At 47.5% G+C, this 18,702-nt stretch overlaps 1 protein-coding gene across 1 annotated transcript in view; it reads right to left on the bottom strand.

Annotated features, from left to right (window-relative positions):
- The window catches only part of LOC135827329 (uncharacterized), a 350,751-nt gene that overhangs the window by 122,831 nt on the left and 209,218 nt on the right, over nt 1-18,702 (bottom strand). Inside the window, exons 12-15 of the mRNA XM_065339849.1 lie at nt 16,403-16,525; nt 13,107-13,175; nt 10,120-10,513; nt 7,935-8,161 (exon numbers count right to left, since the gene is read on the bottom strand). Coding sequence (XP_065195921.1) covers nt 7,935-8,161; nt 10,120-10,513; nt 13,107-13,175; nt 16,403-16,525 — 813 coding nt within the window. The remainder of the gene's footprint in view (nt 1-7,934; nt 8,162-10,119; nt 10,514-13,106; nt 13,176-16,402; nt 16,526-18,702) is intronic.

Here is an 18,702-nt window from a genome sequence, read left to right as displayed (position 1 = left end):
GATGATTTTTTTAATGGATTTAATGGTGTTGAATGCCTCTCGGACATCATGGTTCCTCCCAGAAGATTCAATGTGTTTACATTTATCCTCTACCACTTTCTCCTGTCACAGCGAATCCTTCGGCGCACTTCTAGTTTCAGATCCTTGTATTCTTGGTCCTCACCGGTGCATCTGGCTATACGCTTTCCTTCTGCCAGAGCTATCACCTCCTCACTGATCCAGGGCTTGGGAGGCGTTTTCCTTCCTCTACGCCCACCTACTTCCTCCGCAACCTCCGTAACTCCCGCTTAAATCTGATCCCACAACTCATCTGTGTTTCGGGGTAAACAAGTTAGTTGTTTACGATAGGATTATATTCTCACTTGGCCATTGTAGGCAAATCATAAGGACACGACATCTAAAGGATCCTGCATGAAAGTAGGCAGCTGCGAGATGTGTATCTCGCGCATGCTCTTGCATGGCTACGTAATGCATTACATCATAATACAACATCCCCTTCGTCATAAAGGAGTTTAACAACCTACATAACATACCGTACGCATATGACGGCGTGTTCACAATATAGAACATAACATCCAACAATAGCTCTATGTACAAGGTAACAATCATGAATGGCACACGACGGCGTGCTAACAATACAGAGACATAGTATCCAACAATAGCTCTATGTACAATATAACAATGGCACCTCAGCTACTGTGACATAAGCGAACAGGTCCATGAGGCCTCTCCGGCCCTACACATCCAGGATTGACCTGGGTGCGACTGCGCGGCCAGACCGTGTTCGATACAGCTGGGTGGCAGGTTCAGCAGGCTGGCTGACGTCACACGGTGACGGCGGCTGAGACTGGCTAACGTCGCTCCACGGCGACGGCACGTCACTCGGCGGCTGAGGGCCTGCGAGACTGACATCCGGCGGGAAGTGGACCCGCCTCTCTCTGAGGTGGGTACGGTTGCGCCGCACTTCTGTCCCATGGTCAGGCTGCACCATGTATGACCGTGGTCCGTTGACAGACTGGGTTACGATACCAGGTTCCCACAGGTGTGTGGTCGGGCTGCGGATGCCGACGTGCTGACCAGGAACTAGGGGGCGGAGAGACTGCGCTCGCTGGTCATGGTGTACTTTCTGCTGGTCTTGCCGTTCCTCGAGCTTCTGTCGGATGGCCTCGTCCCGAGTGTCGCGCTGGTGTTTGCGAGGCAGGTTGTCCTGTACCTGACGACCGAACAGCATCTCGGCCGGCGACGGTAAGCCCTGGCACACTGGGGTGGCGCGAATGCACAGCAGTGCTAAGTGTGGGTCGGTCCCGCTCTCCCTTGCCTTCTCGAGAGCTCTCTTAGCGATCTTGACTTGCGATTCGATAAACCCGTTACTCTGCGGGTGATGTAGCGACGACGTACTGTGGCGGAATCCATATTCGGCAGCAAACTCCGCGAACAGATGGCTGCTGTATTGCGGCCCGTTGTCCGACTTCAGCACGGCTGGGATGCCGTGCTCACCGAAAATCTCCTTGAGGTGCTGGATGATGGCCCTGCTGGTCGCTTGTCCGGCAGGCAGCTTCCGGGTGATAAAGTACTTGGAGTAGTAGTCGGCGGCAATGAGGTATTCTGACCCGCCGAGGTAGAACAGGTCCGTGCCTAAGGTGTGCCATGCCCTTGGCGGAATATCGGGCTGCACCAGTGGTTCCTTGGCTTGACTGCTCTGGTGGCGCTGGCACGTCGTGCAAGATGAGACAGTTGCTTCGATATCCTTGTTGATGTCCTTCCAGAAGACGGACGTTCTGGCTCGCAGCTTGGTCTTCTCTATGCCTTGGTGGCTGGCGTGCAGCTTGCTGAGGATTTCCCCCCTCATTGGCGGGGGAATCAGGACGCGACTGCTCTTCAGGATGAGACCGTCCTCGGTGCTCATCTCGTCGCGGAAATTCCAGTACGGGACCATGATCTCAACATGCACCAGATGATGGTTCGCTGCGAACAATCTGGCCTGAAGTTGAACCCAGACAAATGCCGCATCAAAGAGGACAAGATCAAGTTCTTTGGCATCATCTCCCGTATGTGACGTTGTCGTCTGCGATGCCGGTGACGCCTGAGCACCCTTCGAACGTCTGGTCGATCCTTGCTTGGAAGACATCTTGCGACATCTTGAGGCCGAATGACATGCGAAGGAATCTGTAGCGCCCGAATGGTGTGTTGAAGGTGGTGAGGTAACTGGATTCGTCGTCGAGCTCCACATTCCAGTACCCACATTTGACGTCGACGATCGAGAACACTTTGGCACCTCTCAACTTTGGGGTGATCTCCTCAATGGTGGAGACCACGTGGTGCTCTCGCAGGATGGCGTGATTGAGGTCCTTGGGGTCTAGGCACAGGCGTAGCTTGCCATTGTCTTTGAGGCGGAACACGAGGCTGTTCACCCACGCTGTTGGTTCGCCTTCCTGGATCTTGGTGATGATGCCGTTCTGGATCATGTCCTCCAGCTCCGTCTTGATCTCGTCTCTCAGTGCGATGGCGTGGAGGTGGCGTGGAGGGTGTACAACCGGGACGACGTTGGGGTCCACCGTGATGTGGTACTTGCCTGGGAATTTCCCAATGCCATCGAAGCACTTCGGGTATTGCTTCATCAGGTCGTCCTTGTCTCGGATGCTCGCTGGCTTCTCCTGGACAGCGCAGTTCAGCGTGACTAACTGCAGGGCTGTCGCTGTCGGGAGGCCGATGATAGCAGTGCCAGGGCAGTCCGTGATGTAGAAGTCAGCGAGTTGACTCTTGCCATCGTAAGAGCACGGAATAGGACGGGTTCCGCATTGCTTTATCTTGGATCCGCCGTACGCTGTGAGGGTGGTACTTGACGGCTTCACGGACGTCGGCTTTGGGTATCCGTTTGGTCCGACGTGCTGGGGAAACATTTGGCAGAACACTCTCAGTGGCAATATATTGCCCTGGGCGCCCGTATCCACCTTGGCTCTCAAGGTGGCCGGTCTGTTGGTGTTGTCCAGGCTGACATTGAGGGTCGCGAACACCTCTCGCTCTAGTGGCGGTTGGTGACGCTCGACGCTGTCGATGATGACGGCGTCGAAATGCAGTGCGTCGAAGCGTCTCCGTGGGCTGGGGCTCCTCTGGGGGTAGCGCTCCCGCGGGCTGGGGCTCCTCTGGCGCCAGCGTCCGCGTTGCTGGCCCCTTCCATGTGCCTCGTCTCTCCCCTGCGAACGGCATACGTTTGCCCAGTGATTCGCCTTCCCGCATTTGTTGCAGGTGGAGCCGTGCGCTGGGCACTTGCTTGGGTGGTGGGTTCGTCCACATTTGCCGCAGTCTGTGTGTCCCACAGATTTGGAAATGGCGTGAACCATTTCAGGTAGACGGCTGCTGCTGGCGGCGGTGGACAGCTGCTCCATGTGGCGCTGTGTTGCTTCATAAGTACGGGCCTTGTCAAGCGCTTCGTCCAGAGTCAAATCACTACCACCCTCCAGCAGGCGTTCTTGCACTTTCGAGTGCTTCGTCCCCACGATTAGCTGTTCTATCAGGCGATCGTTAGTCTCCTGAGCGTCCCTGAACTTGCACTTGGACGTCTTCTTCTTACACCTCGCAAAGAAATCATCTACAGACTCGTCGGGTTGCTGGCGGTATTTCTGAAGCTCAAACCGAGCCAGTCGTGCATTTACCCGTGGCTGCAAATACTTATTAAATTTCTTGAAGACGGCAGCTACTTTGGATTTGTCGCTTGCATTATCCCACTCGAAACTATTGAAAGCATCAACACCAGTTCTCCCGATCCATAGCATGACATAGGCGACCTTTTCCTTGTCGGACTTGTCGGAAAAGGGCCCTTGGAAAACTAGAAGGCAGTATTGTTGGAACCGCTCGAATTCGTCAGGTAAATCTGCGGCTTGCCAATCCATCGACGGCGGGGTAAATCCGGCTGCTTCTGCCATTTTACCTCTTGCACCGGTGGCGCTACTGCGACAATTCTAGGGCGTTTATTTAGTTTACTTCTGACACCATGTTTCGGGGTAAACAAGTTAGTTGTTTACGATAGGATTATATTCTCACTTGGCCATTGTAGGCAAATCATAAGGACACGACATCTAAAGGATCCTGCATGAAAGTAGGCAGCTGCGAGATGTGTATCTCGCGCATGCTCTTGCATGGCTACGTAATGCATTACATCATAATACAACAATCTGGTGTGCATTCCTCATTGTACTGGTCCTGCAGCAAGCTGAAACGATACTCAGTCGCCACTGAATACTTTTCCGAGACGTCAGGATTCCGCAGTCTCACCACGTCGAACGGTCGAACAGCCATAGACTTGCAGCGAACCTGACGGAAATGCTTGGTACGTAACTTCAATGTAACTAGATGGTGATCAGTGTCACATTCAGCGCCAGGGCGAGCTCTGGAATCCAGCACACTGGAGAACCACGACTTGCTGATCATGACATAGTCGATTAAATTACAGGTGCAACCATCAGGAGATATCCATGTATAGCGACTGCGCAGATTATGCTGAAAAGCTGTGTTACAAATGACCAAGCCATTAATCTTACAGAACTCTGCAAGCATGTCCCCACGTTCATTGCGCTGTCCAAGGCCATATTCCCAAACACCGCTTTCAAAGTCTCTCTCAACTCCCAACTTGGCGTTGAAATCGCCCATAAACACACATACCTGACGACTCTTCATGGCGTCCATAACAGCATGCAATTTTTCATAGAAATCATCTATTTCCTCTGCCGAGCATGACGAGGTCGGCGCGTACACTTGAATGATGGTAATAGGGACAGGAGTTGCCTGTATGCGCACCACCAAGAGACGATTTGATACTGGTGTGTATGATAATAAGCTGTTCTTCACCGCTGCGCTCAGAACGACAGCCACTCCGCCATATCCACCGTCCGGCGAGCCGCTTGAAATTACCAACTTGTCACCGCTGGCGAAATGGCCTTCTCCGCTCCAACGCGTTTCATACAGACCAAGAACATCCAGCTTGAGTCGTTTCATTTCCTTCAGCAAAAGATCTAGCTTGCCCAGCTCTCGCAGAGTTTGAACCAACCATGTCCCAAACTGATACGCTCGTGAGTTTTCCGTCCCTTTTTTTGTTGGTTTCCTCCAACTCCTTTGCTGACCGTTTCGTGGACCGGCTCTCTCAAAACTTTCTTCATGAAACAAAACAAACACCAGAGCACCGCTCGCCCACTACTCCACAGTCTTCGGCAAGAATAAAACAAGCACAGAAGGTTGCCATTACTTTCTGTGCTATCGATGTGCACCAAGAGAGCAGAGCACCAAAAAGTGCAACCGCTCTCCAGCAGCGCACATCTTTGTGTAATGGAGGAAGTGTATTATCCTCATGAAGGGAAGAACTTCCATAAACGTATGGTGAAACAGAATGTTGTTGCAACTGCAAGTTTCCCGCATGTGAGATTATCAAACAAAAGGCATTATGCCATGAACAATAGATGAACAATAAAACACCACAGTAAGAACAACTACGCAAGCGCAGCACATTTTTCCACAAGCATCCGCCATTTTTTCTTGTCTAGAGCCAGTTCAAAACATTCAGAAATATCAACATCGGCGTGCTTTACATCATTTTTAATATTGTCAATCCATCTGAGATGGGGTCGGCCACGTGGGCGCTTGATGTCCCGGGTATTAATTGCCATCTCCAGTGCTTGGTAGGACGCTGAGTTAGGTCCATCGCAAACAACATGGCCCAGCCAGAGCAGCCGACGTCTGCGACAGGTAGTGCTGACTGGGTCTTGTCGCGTTGAGGAGTACACCGTCACAATTGACATGTGGTGAGGGTACACAACACCAAGCAGGTACCGCAATTTTCTTCGGTGACACGCATCCAGCCGAGTACTGAGTTACTGTGTCAGTGCCCACAGTCCTCAGTTATACAACAGGATAGGCAGAATGAGGGCAGAGAACATACAAACTGTCTGGAGCTCAGTTTATGACGCTTCCATGAAATCGAACCGAACGCTCTATTTGCAGCACCTATTCTTGCCTGAATATCCTCTGCGGACCCTAACAAAGAGTCAAGCAGCTTGACAGATTGCCAAGAGGAGTCGGCTTTAGTTACTGTAATATATTGTGTTTTCTGCATATTTAACATTAGGTAATTTGAATTTTTCACTTGATTTCTCCACCATCTCCTCGACTTCTCGCCTCTCCGTGTCATGGATTGTTGTGTCGTCTGCATATTGGGTGGTTGGTGCTGGAAAAGATAAGTGTGATAGCATAGGATCAAGGTGGCGCATGGCACCCTCAGCATACACATTGTATATGATGGGAGAGAGCGGATCCCTTGCACTACCGATATTTGTAGCAAATGCTTTGCCTAAATGAGAACTGAGCTTCACTCTCACCGTCGTGTCCGAGATCAGAGTGGCAACGACATCAGTGGCAGCTCCAGAGTCTGAAAACCGCGCTAGCGCCTTCTCACGGACAATGGTATCAAATGCACCGCTGAAGTCTAATAGTGCGGCAGAGTATTTCCAGTCATCGAGAAGTGCACGTTTGCACATGACACGGGTATAAAGACTTCTTGAGCATACCAAGACCGATGCAATGCCACAAGAGCATCCTGCACCTGAGGATAATGTGCCTGAAGAAAGAGATTCTTCAGATGCCAAAATCTCTCCGCAGGACAAGAAGATCAAGATTCTGTGGGATTTCACCATCCGGTGCGATCGCTTCACTAAGCACCGACGGCCTGATATTGTTCTGGTGGATGGATCTGCCAAGAAGGCCCTGATCATTGACATTGCTGTACCTGGTGATCCACGCGTTGCTGAAAAGGAAGTTGAGAAACGTGCCAAGTATCAACTTCTTGCTTGCGAAATCCATCGCCTATGGCAAGTTGATACTCAGATTGTTCCTATAGTAGTTGGGGCTTTGGGCATGTTTCCAAACAGTTGCGAGGATACCTTGACACCATCGGTATCACCAGCTACTGCCCTGTATCTGAATGGCAAAATAATGCTCTCCTTGGCTCGGCAGCTATCCTGCGTAAGGTCCTTGCTTTGTAATGCTCTGGGGTGGGTGGCGGAGTTCTTTCGGTCCTATTTTCCTCCAAACTCTCTCATGTTTCTTATGATCGATATTTAGAAAAGGGTTGTGTGTTTCTCTTTGTTGTTTACCTACCATCATTTAATATCCATATGATGCATGGCCCCACCTTTGGCTGCTGGATTCTAGCTCGATGGGTGCCTATCTCTAGCCTTCGGCCGAGTGCTCATGGATAATTGGATAATTCAAAGGATGAGTCGGGGAAGTGAACTGCCTGAAAAGATAAAAAATCTCCAGACCCCTAGGACCTTGTCCTGGTGGCTGAGTAGATCAGACTCACAGCCATGTGGTCTTGGACCAAAAATTGCTGATCCATATTTTCCCTCGTGTCAGGCCATGATCCAGGCACCATCCCTGCAGATTGTCACTTTCTATGTCGCACATTATTTTGTGAAGGTCATTCTTGGAACATCGTATAAGGTTTCTTTCCAGTTTGAATAGTTCTTTCATAACCAAATCCACAATTCACGGGAGAGGTGCAAGTGCGGATCACCATAAATGATTATAAACTCTGTCTAATGCACTGGTGTGCATTGCAGTTCTATCTCCGTCTCTCTTTAACTCCCAATCTCACTCTCTGTCTCCCCAACTCTTTCCCTCCATCATTTTTCCATCTTTCTCTTCTTCTCTTTCTGCCTCTCTTTCTCTCATTCTCTTTCTGCCTCTCTTTCTCTCTTTCTCTTCTCTCATGCTCTTTTCTCTTTCTCTTTCTCGTTCTCATTATCTATCTCTTTATACCTCTCCCTCTTTCTCTCCATTTTTCCATCTATACCTCTCCCTACCACACTTTATCTTTCCTGATCCCTTTACTATCCCCTAGTTTCTCCACTAGTAGTAATTGAAACATGGTTTACAGTTTTACTTACGCTCAGGATATCTGTGCAAACCACAGAAAGTTTTTCTCTCAGGCGGTCGAAGCTTGCGTCATTGACGGTGGCATTGATAGCAAAGGGTCCTTGAAAGTGGAGTTTATCACCAAACTCCCCCTTGACACTACTATAACTTGTGGCAAGCTTTGCAGCAAGTTCTCCATGATCCTCTCTCTTGATCTCGTCGCGGAAGGTCGCAATGATCATGACAGTGAACGGCTGGTCTGTATTTGCAACAACAAGAGATGGGAAATGCAAACAAAAAAATATTTGTGGTGAGGAGATTTGAGGAAAGGTGATTTTAAGCAACACGCTCTCCGCAATATCATAGCATGCAGCTAAAAAATTAGTCAAAACAGTGTTTTAGAGCAATTGTGCTAATGCTACTTCAAATGAATTGGCGACCAATAGTACGTACTAGGGTGTTATGAGCGGCCTCGAAGATATATCTCGTGAGTGAGGATGGAACCATGCCTGACCTCCATGTGTTCGGTCTCGGGCTGAAAACCTTGGCAATCTACTGGAGAAGTGGCTGCACAGGCCAGTCAGAAGTGTGCGCTGCTGTTTCTGCGACAAATAAAGAAGAAGCAGCTAATGCCGATCAGGCCGATTCTATTATCAGATCTCTGGAGAGCAAAGTCTGGAGATGGAGAAGACAGATGCGAGTTCTCTGAATGTTTCCGAAAATCTTGGGCTCCATTGGGCATAGAAAATTTTTGTATGGACATTTCGGACGTTGCTCGATTGGAGAAGGGAGCAGAGTATTTGAACCAAGGGCACGGCTCTTCCATTCAAGGCTCTCAACAATAACGGATCTGAACGTTTTCGATCCAGAAGCTGCTTGCTGTTTTCTCACTTGTCAGTTATGGGCTCATTGTTGCAGCAAAGATGAGGCGGGACTGCATGTATGTGCACGTGACAAGTCTGTGGACTTGTGCCACGTGATTCATGCAGCACGATAGTGAGGGTATCCAGTAGACTGGTAGTGTTACAGAACTTCAGGCACAGACCATAGTGCTCTGTGTGGTAAAACTGTTACCCACTGCACACACACAGCGTGAAAAGACCAACTATGGAAAGTTTGGAATAACTTGAAGATTTGTATAATGTCCACTATCCGTGCACGCGCCCAGGTGCCATGTGTCGACACTCTTATCTCATTTTCTAGACCACCTCCGTGTGAAACGCATGGGCAAAAGGAAAGACCCAGTACATGGGGCAGTGCATGTTCAGCTTGATGTGCAGTAACAATTCGTTAGTACAGTGTACAGTGTAGTGCACAGCACTTGTGAATAAAACTGTTTGTTCATGTGAAAAACAGTCTGATTTCACGTATCCAAAATATCGGCGGGACCACATACGCTCCCGGGCCCATATTGACGCACATGTGCTCGACCTTCACCAATGTTTCAACCCAAGGACTTACTACAGGCATTTACCATGGACAGAGAGATGAATATCTAGGGCTGAGTCAGGTAGCACTTTTCTTCAGGGATTTTTGGGGTAGTTTTCTACGGGTAGCACGGATACCCCATTGGGTAATGTTTCCATGGTGACAGCACAATGCACTCCTTCCCTTACACACTGGATAGACATGCAGAGTACTACATGAATTTGTACATGTGCACTGTACATGATGCCATCAGCGACTTCGGGTTTTCAGGTACTATTCTGTACCCGTCTACACGAGATCCTCACGGGCTGCATGGGTATCCGACTACCCATGCACACCACTATAAATAACACACACACATAAACACACACACACACCTGCATGCACACACACACACACACACACACACACACACACACACACACATACCTGGCTGCATGCACACACACACACATAAACCTGCACCAGTATACAGAATCAAACACATACCCCAATCATTCATTCATTCATGTAGTGTCGTGGACATGGAAATCCGGTCACACTTCTAGCGGCCCCAGGGCACTCGCCATGCGGCCGTGAACAAGCGGAACACACATGTATTTATGCTCTGCAGAGCGCTGGTCGTATCAGATCAACATGTGCACTGCACGCAGTGTTCTGTTCGCGCTGAGGGCGCCGGCCCCGGTCAATCAACTGAATGTCCATGTCTGCTACAGTACATGCCGACATACGGATCAACAGACACAAACAAATTTTCACAAAATGCATTTGATAAAATATAGCACTGACCTGATGTTACCGATGGTGGCCTCCGGCTCAAAAACCGACCAACTGTGGTGGTTATGCTTGTTGTAATCAGTTTCTCGTCCCATTTACTATTGACAACAGCAAGACCGAGGCTTGGTACTGATGTGGATAGGCAGAAAATGTCGTGTGTCGCTGAAAACGCGTCCTGCCCAGCGAGATCTTTGATACGCAAATGCTGACCAAGATTATCAGTGAAGTTGGACATCTGGATGCCTCGGGTTCGTTTCGAGTCGTTTGATGTGCCGTTGTTTCCTTCTTCTCTCAATGTCTTGATCAGTGTCGACTTCCCAACAAGTTGTTCCCCGCTAACTAGAACAACTAGAGTGTTAGCGTCCACTTGGCCTTCGGAATAAAATTCCTCCAGCTGAAGGTAAGTCTGCGTATATATAATACACACAAGAACAACATGGTTGATAAATATGGTGGTAAAGACACACCTGGCAATATGGCGGTAAACACATGCCTGCCCACACACGCTCTCTAGGCTGCAAAGTTCTGGCACAGACCTCTCCTTCTTACCACCACCACCATCAGTTCGCGCCTGGCGCCTGGTCGATGCATGGCTGGCGGTATCTGGCAAAGCAGGCTGGTACATCAAGTAGCGCATGGCACATAGATGATGACACAGCAACGACATAGCTCGATTGCGACGTACGTTTCGTCCCCGCTGGACTCATCAGGTAATCTTCTTCTTGGATGTCTTCATACGGAGCTTGACACGGGAGAATGAAGCTGAAGACACCACTGCAGCTGTACTTATGGTTGATAAATATGAGTCAAGCTCCGAGTCAAGCTCCGTATGAAGACATCCAAGAAGAAGATTGCCTGATGAGTCCAGCGGGGACGAAACGTATGTCGCAATCGAGCTATATCGTTGCTGTGTCATCATCTATGTGCCATGCGCTACTTGATGTACCAGCCTGCTATGCCGGATACCGCCAGCCGTGCATCGACCAGGCGCCAGGCGCGAACTGATGATGGTGGTGGTGAGGAGGAGAGCTCTGTGCCAGAACTTTGCAGCCTAGGGAGCGTGTGTGGGCAGGCGTGTGTTTACCGCCATATTGCCAGGTGTGTCTTTACCACCATATTTATCAACCATAAGTACAGCTGCAGTGGTGTCTTCAGCTTCATTCACACAAGAACAACAATTAAAGAATAGGGGGTTCGTCAACTTACAACCACTCTATGCAGTTGCTATTCACACTTGGCGCTTGACTCGGGAGAATGAAGCTGAAGACACCACTGCAGCTGTACTTATGGTTGCTAAATATGAGTCAAGCTCCGAGTCAAGCTCCGTATGAAGACATCCAAGAAGAAGATTGCCTGATGAGTCCAGCGGGGACGAAACGTACGTCGCAATTGAGCTATATCGTTGCTGTGTCATCATCTATGTGCCATGCGCTACTTGATGTACCAGCCTGCTATGCCGGATACCGCCAGCCATGCATCGACCAGGCGCCAGGCGCGAACTGATGGTGGTGGTGGTGAGAAGGAGAGCTCTGTGCCAGAACTTTGCAGCCTAGGGAGCGTGTGTGGGCAGGCGTGTGTTTACCGCCATATTGCCAGGTGTGTCTTTACCACCATATTTATCAACCATAAGTACAGCTGCAGTGGTGTCTTCAGCTTCATTCACACAAGAACAACAATTAAAGAATAGGGGGTTCGTAAACTTACAACCACTCTATGCAGTTGCTATTCACACTTGGCGCATCCGCTGGATGAAAATTCTTTATTAGTGACGTCAAAAATTGTGACGTTTCGGGCCACTCACTGTGAATAGCAACTGAATAGAGGGGTTGTCAGTTGATAAACCCCCTTTCCTTTATAACGCAGTTGCGTGATGCCCACCATTTTCTTAGTAAAGAATAACAATTACTGGATATAAGTGTTGAAGGCAACTTTTCCTTAAAGGCTGTGAAGATGATAATGCTCCATAGTTGGCAGTGTTCATCTGTTTGACAGTAAAGTATGTGAGGAGCACATTTCTTAAGTGGAGATGAATTTTTTTATGAATTTAATGTAAATGAGAAGATCAGCTTGTCCACATGCTATATGGTTCTTTCGGAAAGCGGCATGCACTGCACACATGTACTTGCCTGAATTTAAACACAAGCAGGAAATGAATCTATAAAGATTCTTGCTACTTTCAACACTAGGATGGTGGACATCGAAAAAATGAGTCGGTGATAGCTTTGTGAAACGTATTGAAAGTACAGACGACTTTTTACCATATGCACGGATTGAAAACGAAACTTCATCCATTTTTAACAATAATTATTACTATGTACAAGTACATAACATCAGTGAATGACCTCAATTGCCACGATACTCTCCATAGCAACGGGATACTTCGAATACTCAGTATAAAAGATAATAAAGACTTTACCTGAAGAGCTCGGATCTTTAGCCAATGTAATCATGTAAAAAATAAAGAAAGGGCAAAATGTTACAAGTTATAACCAACTGTCCCTCAGTGCAACCACGTAATACACCGTCAGCATATGCGACAACAGGGCACAAAACTGACAAGGAGTACTGAGACATTCAACGACCTAACACCTCACTCCAACAAATCTAAGAGGTGTAAACCAACAACCTTCCAACTTGGGAGGCTCAGGTAAGGAAATATCTAAAGAGGGGAAGGAAAGCGCAACGAAGATGAGCACGGGCTTTGTCCCACAGCAACAAAGAATGCCGAACGTTACTGTATAAAGACTTTTCTAGTAAGACAATTGGGCGTACCGGTTTTACTACAACCCAACGACGCAAAGTAACAGACCACCCAAATTGGGAGGTTCAAGTTTATTATTGTAAACATGGAAGGGGAATCTGAGCATTCCTTGTCAGTTTTTTAGCTAAGTACTCCTGGTCAGTTTTGTGCCCTTTGTCACACTTGCTGACGGTATAATTATCTGGTTACACCGGTGGAAACTTAGTCATAACTCATAACATTATGTGCTTTCTATTACCTGAAGAAAACGACGGTTGTGAGGGTCAGCAGTCTTCTTCCCAGCGGCATGTCGAACAATTTCCATTACCTACATTGCCAATAGAACACACAGGAAACACAATGACAGATGTAAAAGTAGGAACAGGGGAGAGGTGGTTGGTAGAGAATAATCCGTAGAGAAACATGGTTCGAGTGAAGTGAGGTGCTAGGAAAGACGGTCACGGACAGGGTAGCATGAGCAGAAGGAATTCTTTTCTTTTATGGCTTTTCACTTAGGGCTTGTTCGAATTGTCGTTCTTTGACTTTTTTCCGAAGGGTTTGGAATAGCTACGTCACATAGTGCGTGGAGATGGTCGATCTTATCGGACGTCATCGACAATTCCACTGAAAACTCTAAAATGGTAGAAAACGTTCTTGTAATGGGACACTTCAACTAATCTCTTTAAAAAAATTGCTCGAACAGTTGCTGAAGACAATTCGAACGCCCCCTTAACTTAATATACATGTATACGTAGTACATAAAACAAAGTGTCTGGGGTCTTTGCTGCAAATAATGCTCAATACCTCAACAAGGGCAGAGCTTATACCACACGAGGCAGAACCACACAGACCAAAAACCTTTCTCGCAACTCCGAGTTTCGTGTTTCAAAAAACATTCATCAGACGATAAAACATAATAATGCTATTCGCTAGTTATATAGGGTAATTGTAATGTAGGCTAAGGCAGTGCTGCAACCACGAAGCTTGAGGAGATAACATCAGCGCTGGAATACACTGTGCGTAATATGAATGCAAGTGTCATGGCTGAGGTATATTGCTATAACCAAGATGGGAGATACATGTAGAACCGACGCAGGAATTAAGTAGGTTTCAGTGGTAGTTGTGTCACGCCAAAGGGATGGGTAGTATGTTACATTGCAGATACCAGTGTCGGTAATGGCGCAAAAATGTGGTTTGGTGTGAGTGTGAAAGAGTGAGGGTGTACATGTGTGTGCACGAGAGAGAGAGAGAGAGATAGAGTGTGTGTGTGTGTGGTTGTGTGTGTGTGTGTGTGTGTGTGTGCGTGCGGGCGTGCGTGCTTGTGTGCGTGCGGGCGTGCGCGTGTGTGTGTGGGAACACCGCATATCTCATCATGTGACCCCGGTGTAGTTCGCGAGCGAGAATTTTCTGGTATGTCTCCACTTCGAGATAAGCTCGCTTTCCTTGTTGAAGCATGTTTCTCTATCCGCGATTATGATCGGAACTTCTCCGAGAGGCAAAGTTGGCACATTTTGCTGATGTTGTTGTAGGCTTGTGCTCGTTCTGAAATACTCCACTGGATCGAGCAGTCTTCCTGTCTCTCCGTCAATTTCCAGACATACTTGGATAGTTCGGTGCTCTTTCGTCTCCGCTCGTGGTTGAATGTGTCCTTGTGGTTTCCGTACCGGGTCTTGAACGTTGGCTCTGTCGCTCCGAAGTACACACGTGCTGGGTTAACATTACGGCGTATCACTTCGGCTTTGTAGACCAGCTGCAAAACGAAGTGTATTGTTGACTCTGACAAGGAAAAGTAGCGGTGACAACTTGTCACTCCAAACGACAAGCTTCTCCTTGCGCCACCACAATTTTTCGGTGCAACATTTGTTGACTGTTTGGCATGTAGTTTTTGAACTTTACCGCAAGAGGAATGATGAAATCATATGCTTCATGATGTAGAATAATGATTTCCGGTTCACAACACGATCACGATCGTTCCTGATGTGCTATTCGAAACGGACCATAATGAAGGAGGTAAGACACATCATATTTCCTGCATGCTCTGCTCAGAACCCGCAGACACTATCGTTACAGCGCTAGCAGTATTGCATTGGCAAGACGTCTTGGAGATATGTCCTCTTGCAGTGAGAACAGGTGCAGTCAACTTCGCTTATAACGACACTCGGTGGGCGTCAAAAAGGTGTCCTTATTCGCAAAATGTCGTTATACCCAAAGTCTCATTATATGTATTACATGGGGTGGGACTTTGCTCTGGGCATGGAAATTCTGTCATTATTCGCGAATTGTCGTTTTATCAGCAGTCGTTATTGGCGAAGCTGACAGTATGCATATTTCACACTAACCTCGAACACCCCGAACATGGCTCAACAGGAACCGTGGCTAGTTTACATGCTGATGCTTGATGTAGATCTGCAACAGCAAGGAATGACCATCGAGCATGCCATCAAGGTCGCTTGGAGTTGACCAGCACAGGCTACACTGGTTCCATGTGGTACGTGACGTGCCCACATCACAGATTTCTTACGTGATGAACAACGCAATTTGGCCCCTACTCACCCTAGTCTCTGTGCTGCATGTTGCGGGAAAGTCCCGGTTGGAAGGTCTACAACGCGACCAGCGTGCTCTTTAGCCGGGCATCAAAATGCTTGTGATCCAATCTAAATATCAACGGGCGATCCTTGTAAGTACACGTACACTTGATCAATGTGACTCAGAATAACTGATGAACCGTGATCTACGAGACCTGGCAATCTGGTGTCACGGGGCACGTGATTTGCACAGTCAATCTTAACCCCAAAGGAAACTTACCTGCAAAATTTGAGCGAAATTGGAGAGATCGACTTGCACAAATGTTCTGGTTTTCTCTGATATGTTCTCTTTTACTAAATATTATTGCTGGAGCGAGCGATTCAGTATGAGCTCGAACGTCACTGCCCGTATCTCAGGTTTTCCGTTATCTCAGGACAGCTCGTCTACCATGTATTATACCGCTTTTTGAAGAAGTGTTTTTGGCACATATTACCCATATTCAGGATAAAATACAATGTCTTGATGAAAATGAGTGAATTGCACAGGTGGGCAGTGATAAATTGACACTAGTGTACACGAAAAATAATTCAAACCCCCAAATTGGAAGCAGGTTTGCCATAGGAACTCAAGCTAAAGGTGCCCAGTAGTGAGGCGTGCCAGTATCTGAGGCGTGCGGATAAAAGACGTTTGAGTGTACTCACTGCTATTAATATTTGAAACTATTGCATCCTTTCCGCAGTCTTAGTAAACTGCATTATTGCACTCATTCCAAACACCCACACAGGGACGTTTCTGCTGCGAACGTCACTTTTGGGTCACTAAATGTTTGGGTATAACCCATCATTAGTTTTAACCAGTAACCTGATACTGAGCCACGCCTGAATATTTGGGGAATCAAAAGCGGTGTTTGCAGCAGGGAGACAATGTGTCAGGAGGGAATATAGTGATATTGTTACCTCATTGGTTACGCAAGTTTTCGAATGGGAAATTCATTTTGATGAATTTTCTTTTCTTCTAAGTTGTGCTTACCTTCTTCTGCTCCTCTGGGTACTTGCTCTCAAGATAGCGGATAATTGCCCTTAGTCTAGCCGCACACTGAGCCGTACAGCTGAAACCATTTGCTACTGCACTGTCCAGACATGTCCTGTTGTCCTGGTAGAATGAACAATGGTCAATCAACAAGAAAGTAAAACAGACCTCTTAATAAACATTGCACATAGCTTTGTAAACCAGAACAGCAGTTGATTTTGAATACTTTGCAGATTCAAGAAACTAATGACTTTTCTAATGCCCGTTCTGAGAATCATCACAACTCCCATTAGCCCTTTGAGAGCCGCCCCATACTTGAATGTGTAGAATTATACACACACGACGTTGAGACTTCAACAGGCCGTAACCATGGTAACTCGGTCAAAACTAGCTCAAATTCAACGATCCAAATATCTATGTCGAAGAGAAAACTCTCAGCGTGCCGTAGAACCCATCCAGGAAGCGCTGCAATCAACGGTTCCTGAGATTTCACCACATGACAGCGGAGTCAAACTATGTCTCGTGATCCGAAAATTGTACAATATATTATTTTTTTAAATTCATACTTCAAGTATGGCATTGGTCAGAGAAAATAACGTAATTCGTCATTGGTTGATTCGCGTTGTTGAGTTGTAGTTAGACGGGTTTGTCCAATGGTCTTACCAATCTCCTTATCATCTTGTAGCTTTCGACGTTCTTTGCTCCCGTGGGATATACCTTGAGCACATCTTTCTTGCGTTTGTAGTATCCCTGCCCGACCACTACGGAAGCAGTACGGAACTAATACGGAGCTTGCCTGATGTATATTTAGTGTATCTCCGTATGTAAGCGTACGTCGTCTGCTGCATAAAAGCGGCTGCGCATTTCTGTTTTGAGGAAGAGAAGATTAGAGAAGAGAAGATTAGATTAGATTGGATAGCAATGAAAGCTAACTCGAAGAATAAGGATTCAGCCTCTAGGTGAGCACCGGAGAGAAAGTTATTTATTTTGCCGCTTCTTCTTTCAATAACGATTATATCTCAGGTGTGTACCTGAAAGTAGAATAAAAGTAATTATTGTTAATTGCACCGCGCCTACCACTCGGCTACCCATTACATTGGTGGCAGCGGTGTGTTTTAGAACAACGTGATTCGACCCCAGACTCCGATGGCGATTCCAAGCGACCCGCTACCTACATGTACACTACCGGTGGTGATGGCGAAGCTGATGAGGACGACAACAGGCAGGCTGGTACCCAAGACAAGGAGGGTATTCCCCAAGACCAGCAGCGTTTGATTTTCGCCGGCACGCAGTCGGAAGCAGGCTGGCTAGACCATCACTCTTTACGTCGCGCAAAGCGATGCTATCGACAATGTGAAGACCACGATTCAAGACGAGGAGGGAGGTCAATCAGGTCATTTGTCTGACGCCGAGCTAGCCGCTCTGAGTGACCGGCTCAACCAAGATGAAGATAAAACGTGGCTTGCTCTTCGCCGTAGCTCCAGCCGCCGCCGTGGTTACTAACGCTGATTCCAGGTATGGCATTTTCTTTCCTGTCTTCCTTCAGTCTCCCTGTTCTCTTCAGTCTTCCTTTATGCGAGTGTGTGAATCCAGATTAGTTTGGTAGGCGTCTGATCATGGTGAGCCACGGCTTACCCAGCTAACGTGGGACAATGTGTGTGACAACGCCCCTTATAGTTATAGTGTATTCAGTTCGGTTTTTGAACTGCGATGTTCCTGGCGGGTTGTGCCAGCGTAGTGCAGCAAGAGTGCTGTGGTTTCAGGTCCTATTTGGAGGACAGTTCTTTCCCTTTTTGACCCCGTGAGATTGTGTGAACCTGGTGTGCTTTACTTCTATTTTATGATTTGTTATCAGTTCATTTCTTCTGTCTACTCTAAACGTTATCATTTCCGATATAATTTGCCATCTTCCGGTTGACGCTGTTGTTCGTAACTCCTCACTAATTTTTGAAAATCACGAGGGCGTGATTATCTGTAGGAAGGGAGGGTGTAGTATCCCTGCCCGACCACTACGGAAGCAGTACGGAACTAATACGGAGCTTGCCTGATGTATATTTAGTGTATCTCCGTATGTAAGCGTACGTCGTCTGCTGCATAAAAGCGGCTGCGCATTTCTGTTTTGAGGAAGAGAAGATTAGAGAAGAGAAGATTAGATTAGATTGGATAGCAATGAAAGCTAACTCGAAGAATAAGGATTCAGCCTCTAGGTGAGCACCGGAGAGAAAGTTATTTATTTTGCCGCTTCTTCTTTCAATAACGATTATATCTCAGGTGTGTACCTGAAAGTAGAATAAAAGTAA

Source organism: Sycon ciliatum, chromosome 11 (genome assembly GCF_964019385.1).
Source record: "Sycon ciliatum chromosome 11, ocSycCili1.1, whole genome shotgun sequence".
Taxonomy (NCBI): domain Eukaryota; kingdom Metazoa; phylum Porifera; class Calcarea; order Leucosolenida; family Sycettidae; genus Sycon; species Sycon ciliatum.
The sequence above is the reverse complement of the archived record's forward strand: the minus strand, read 5'-3'. Positions and strand labels throughout refer to the sequence as shown.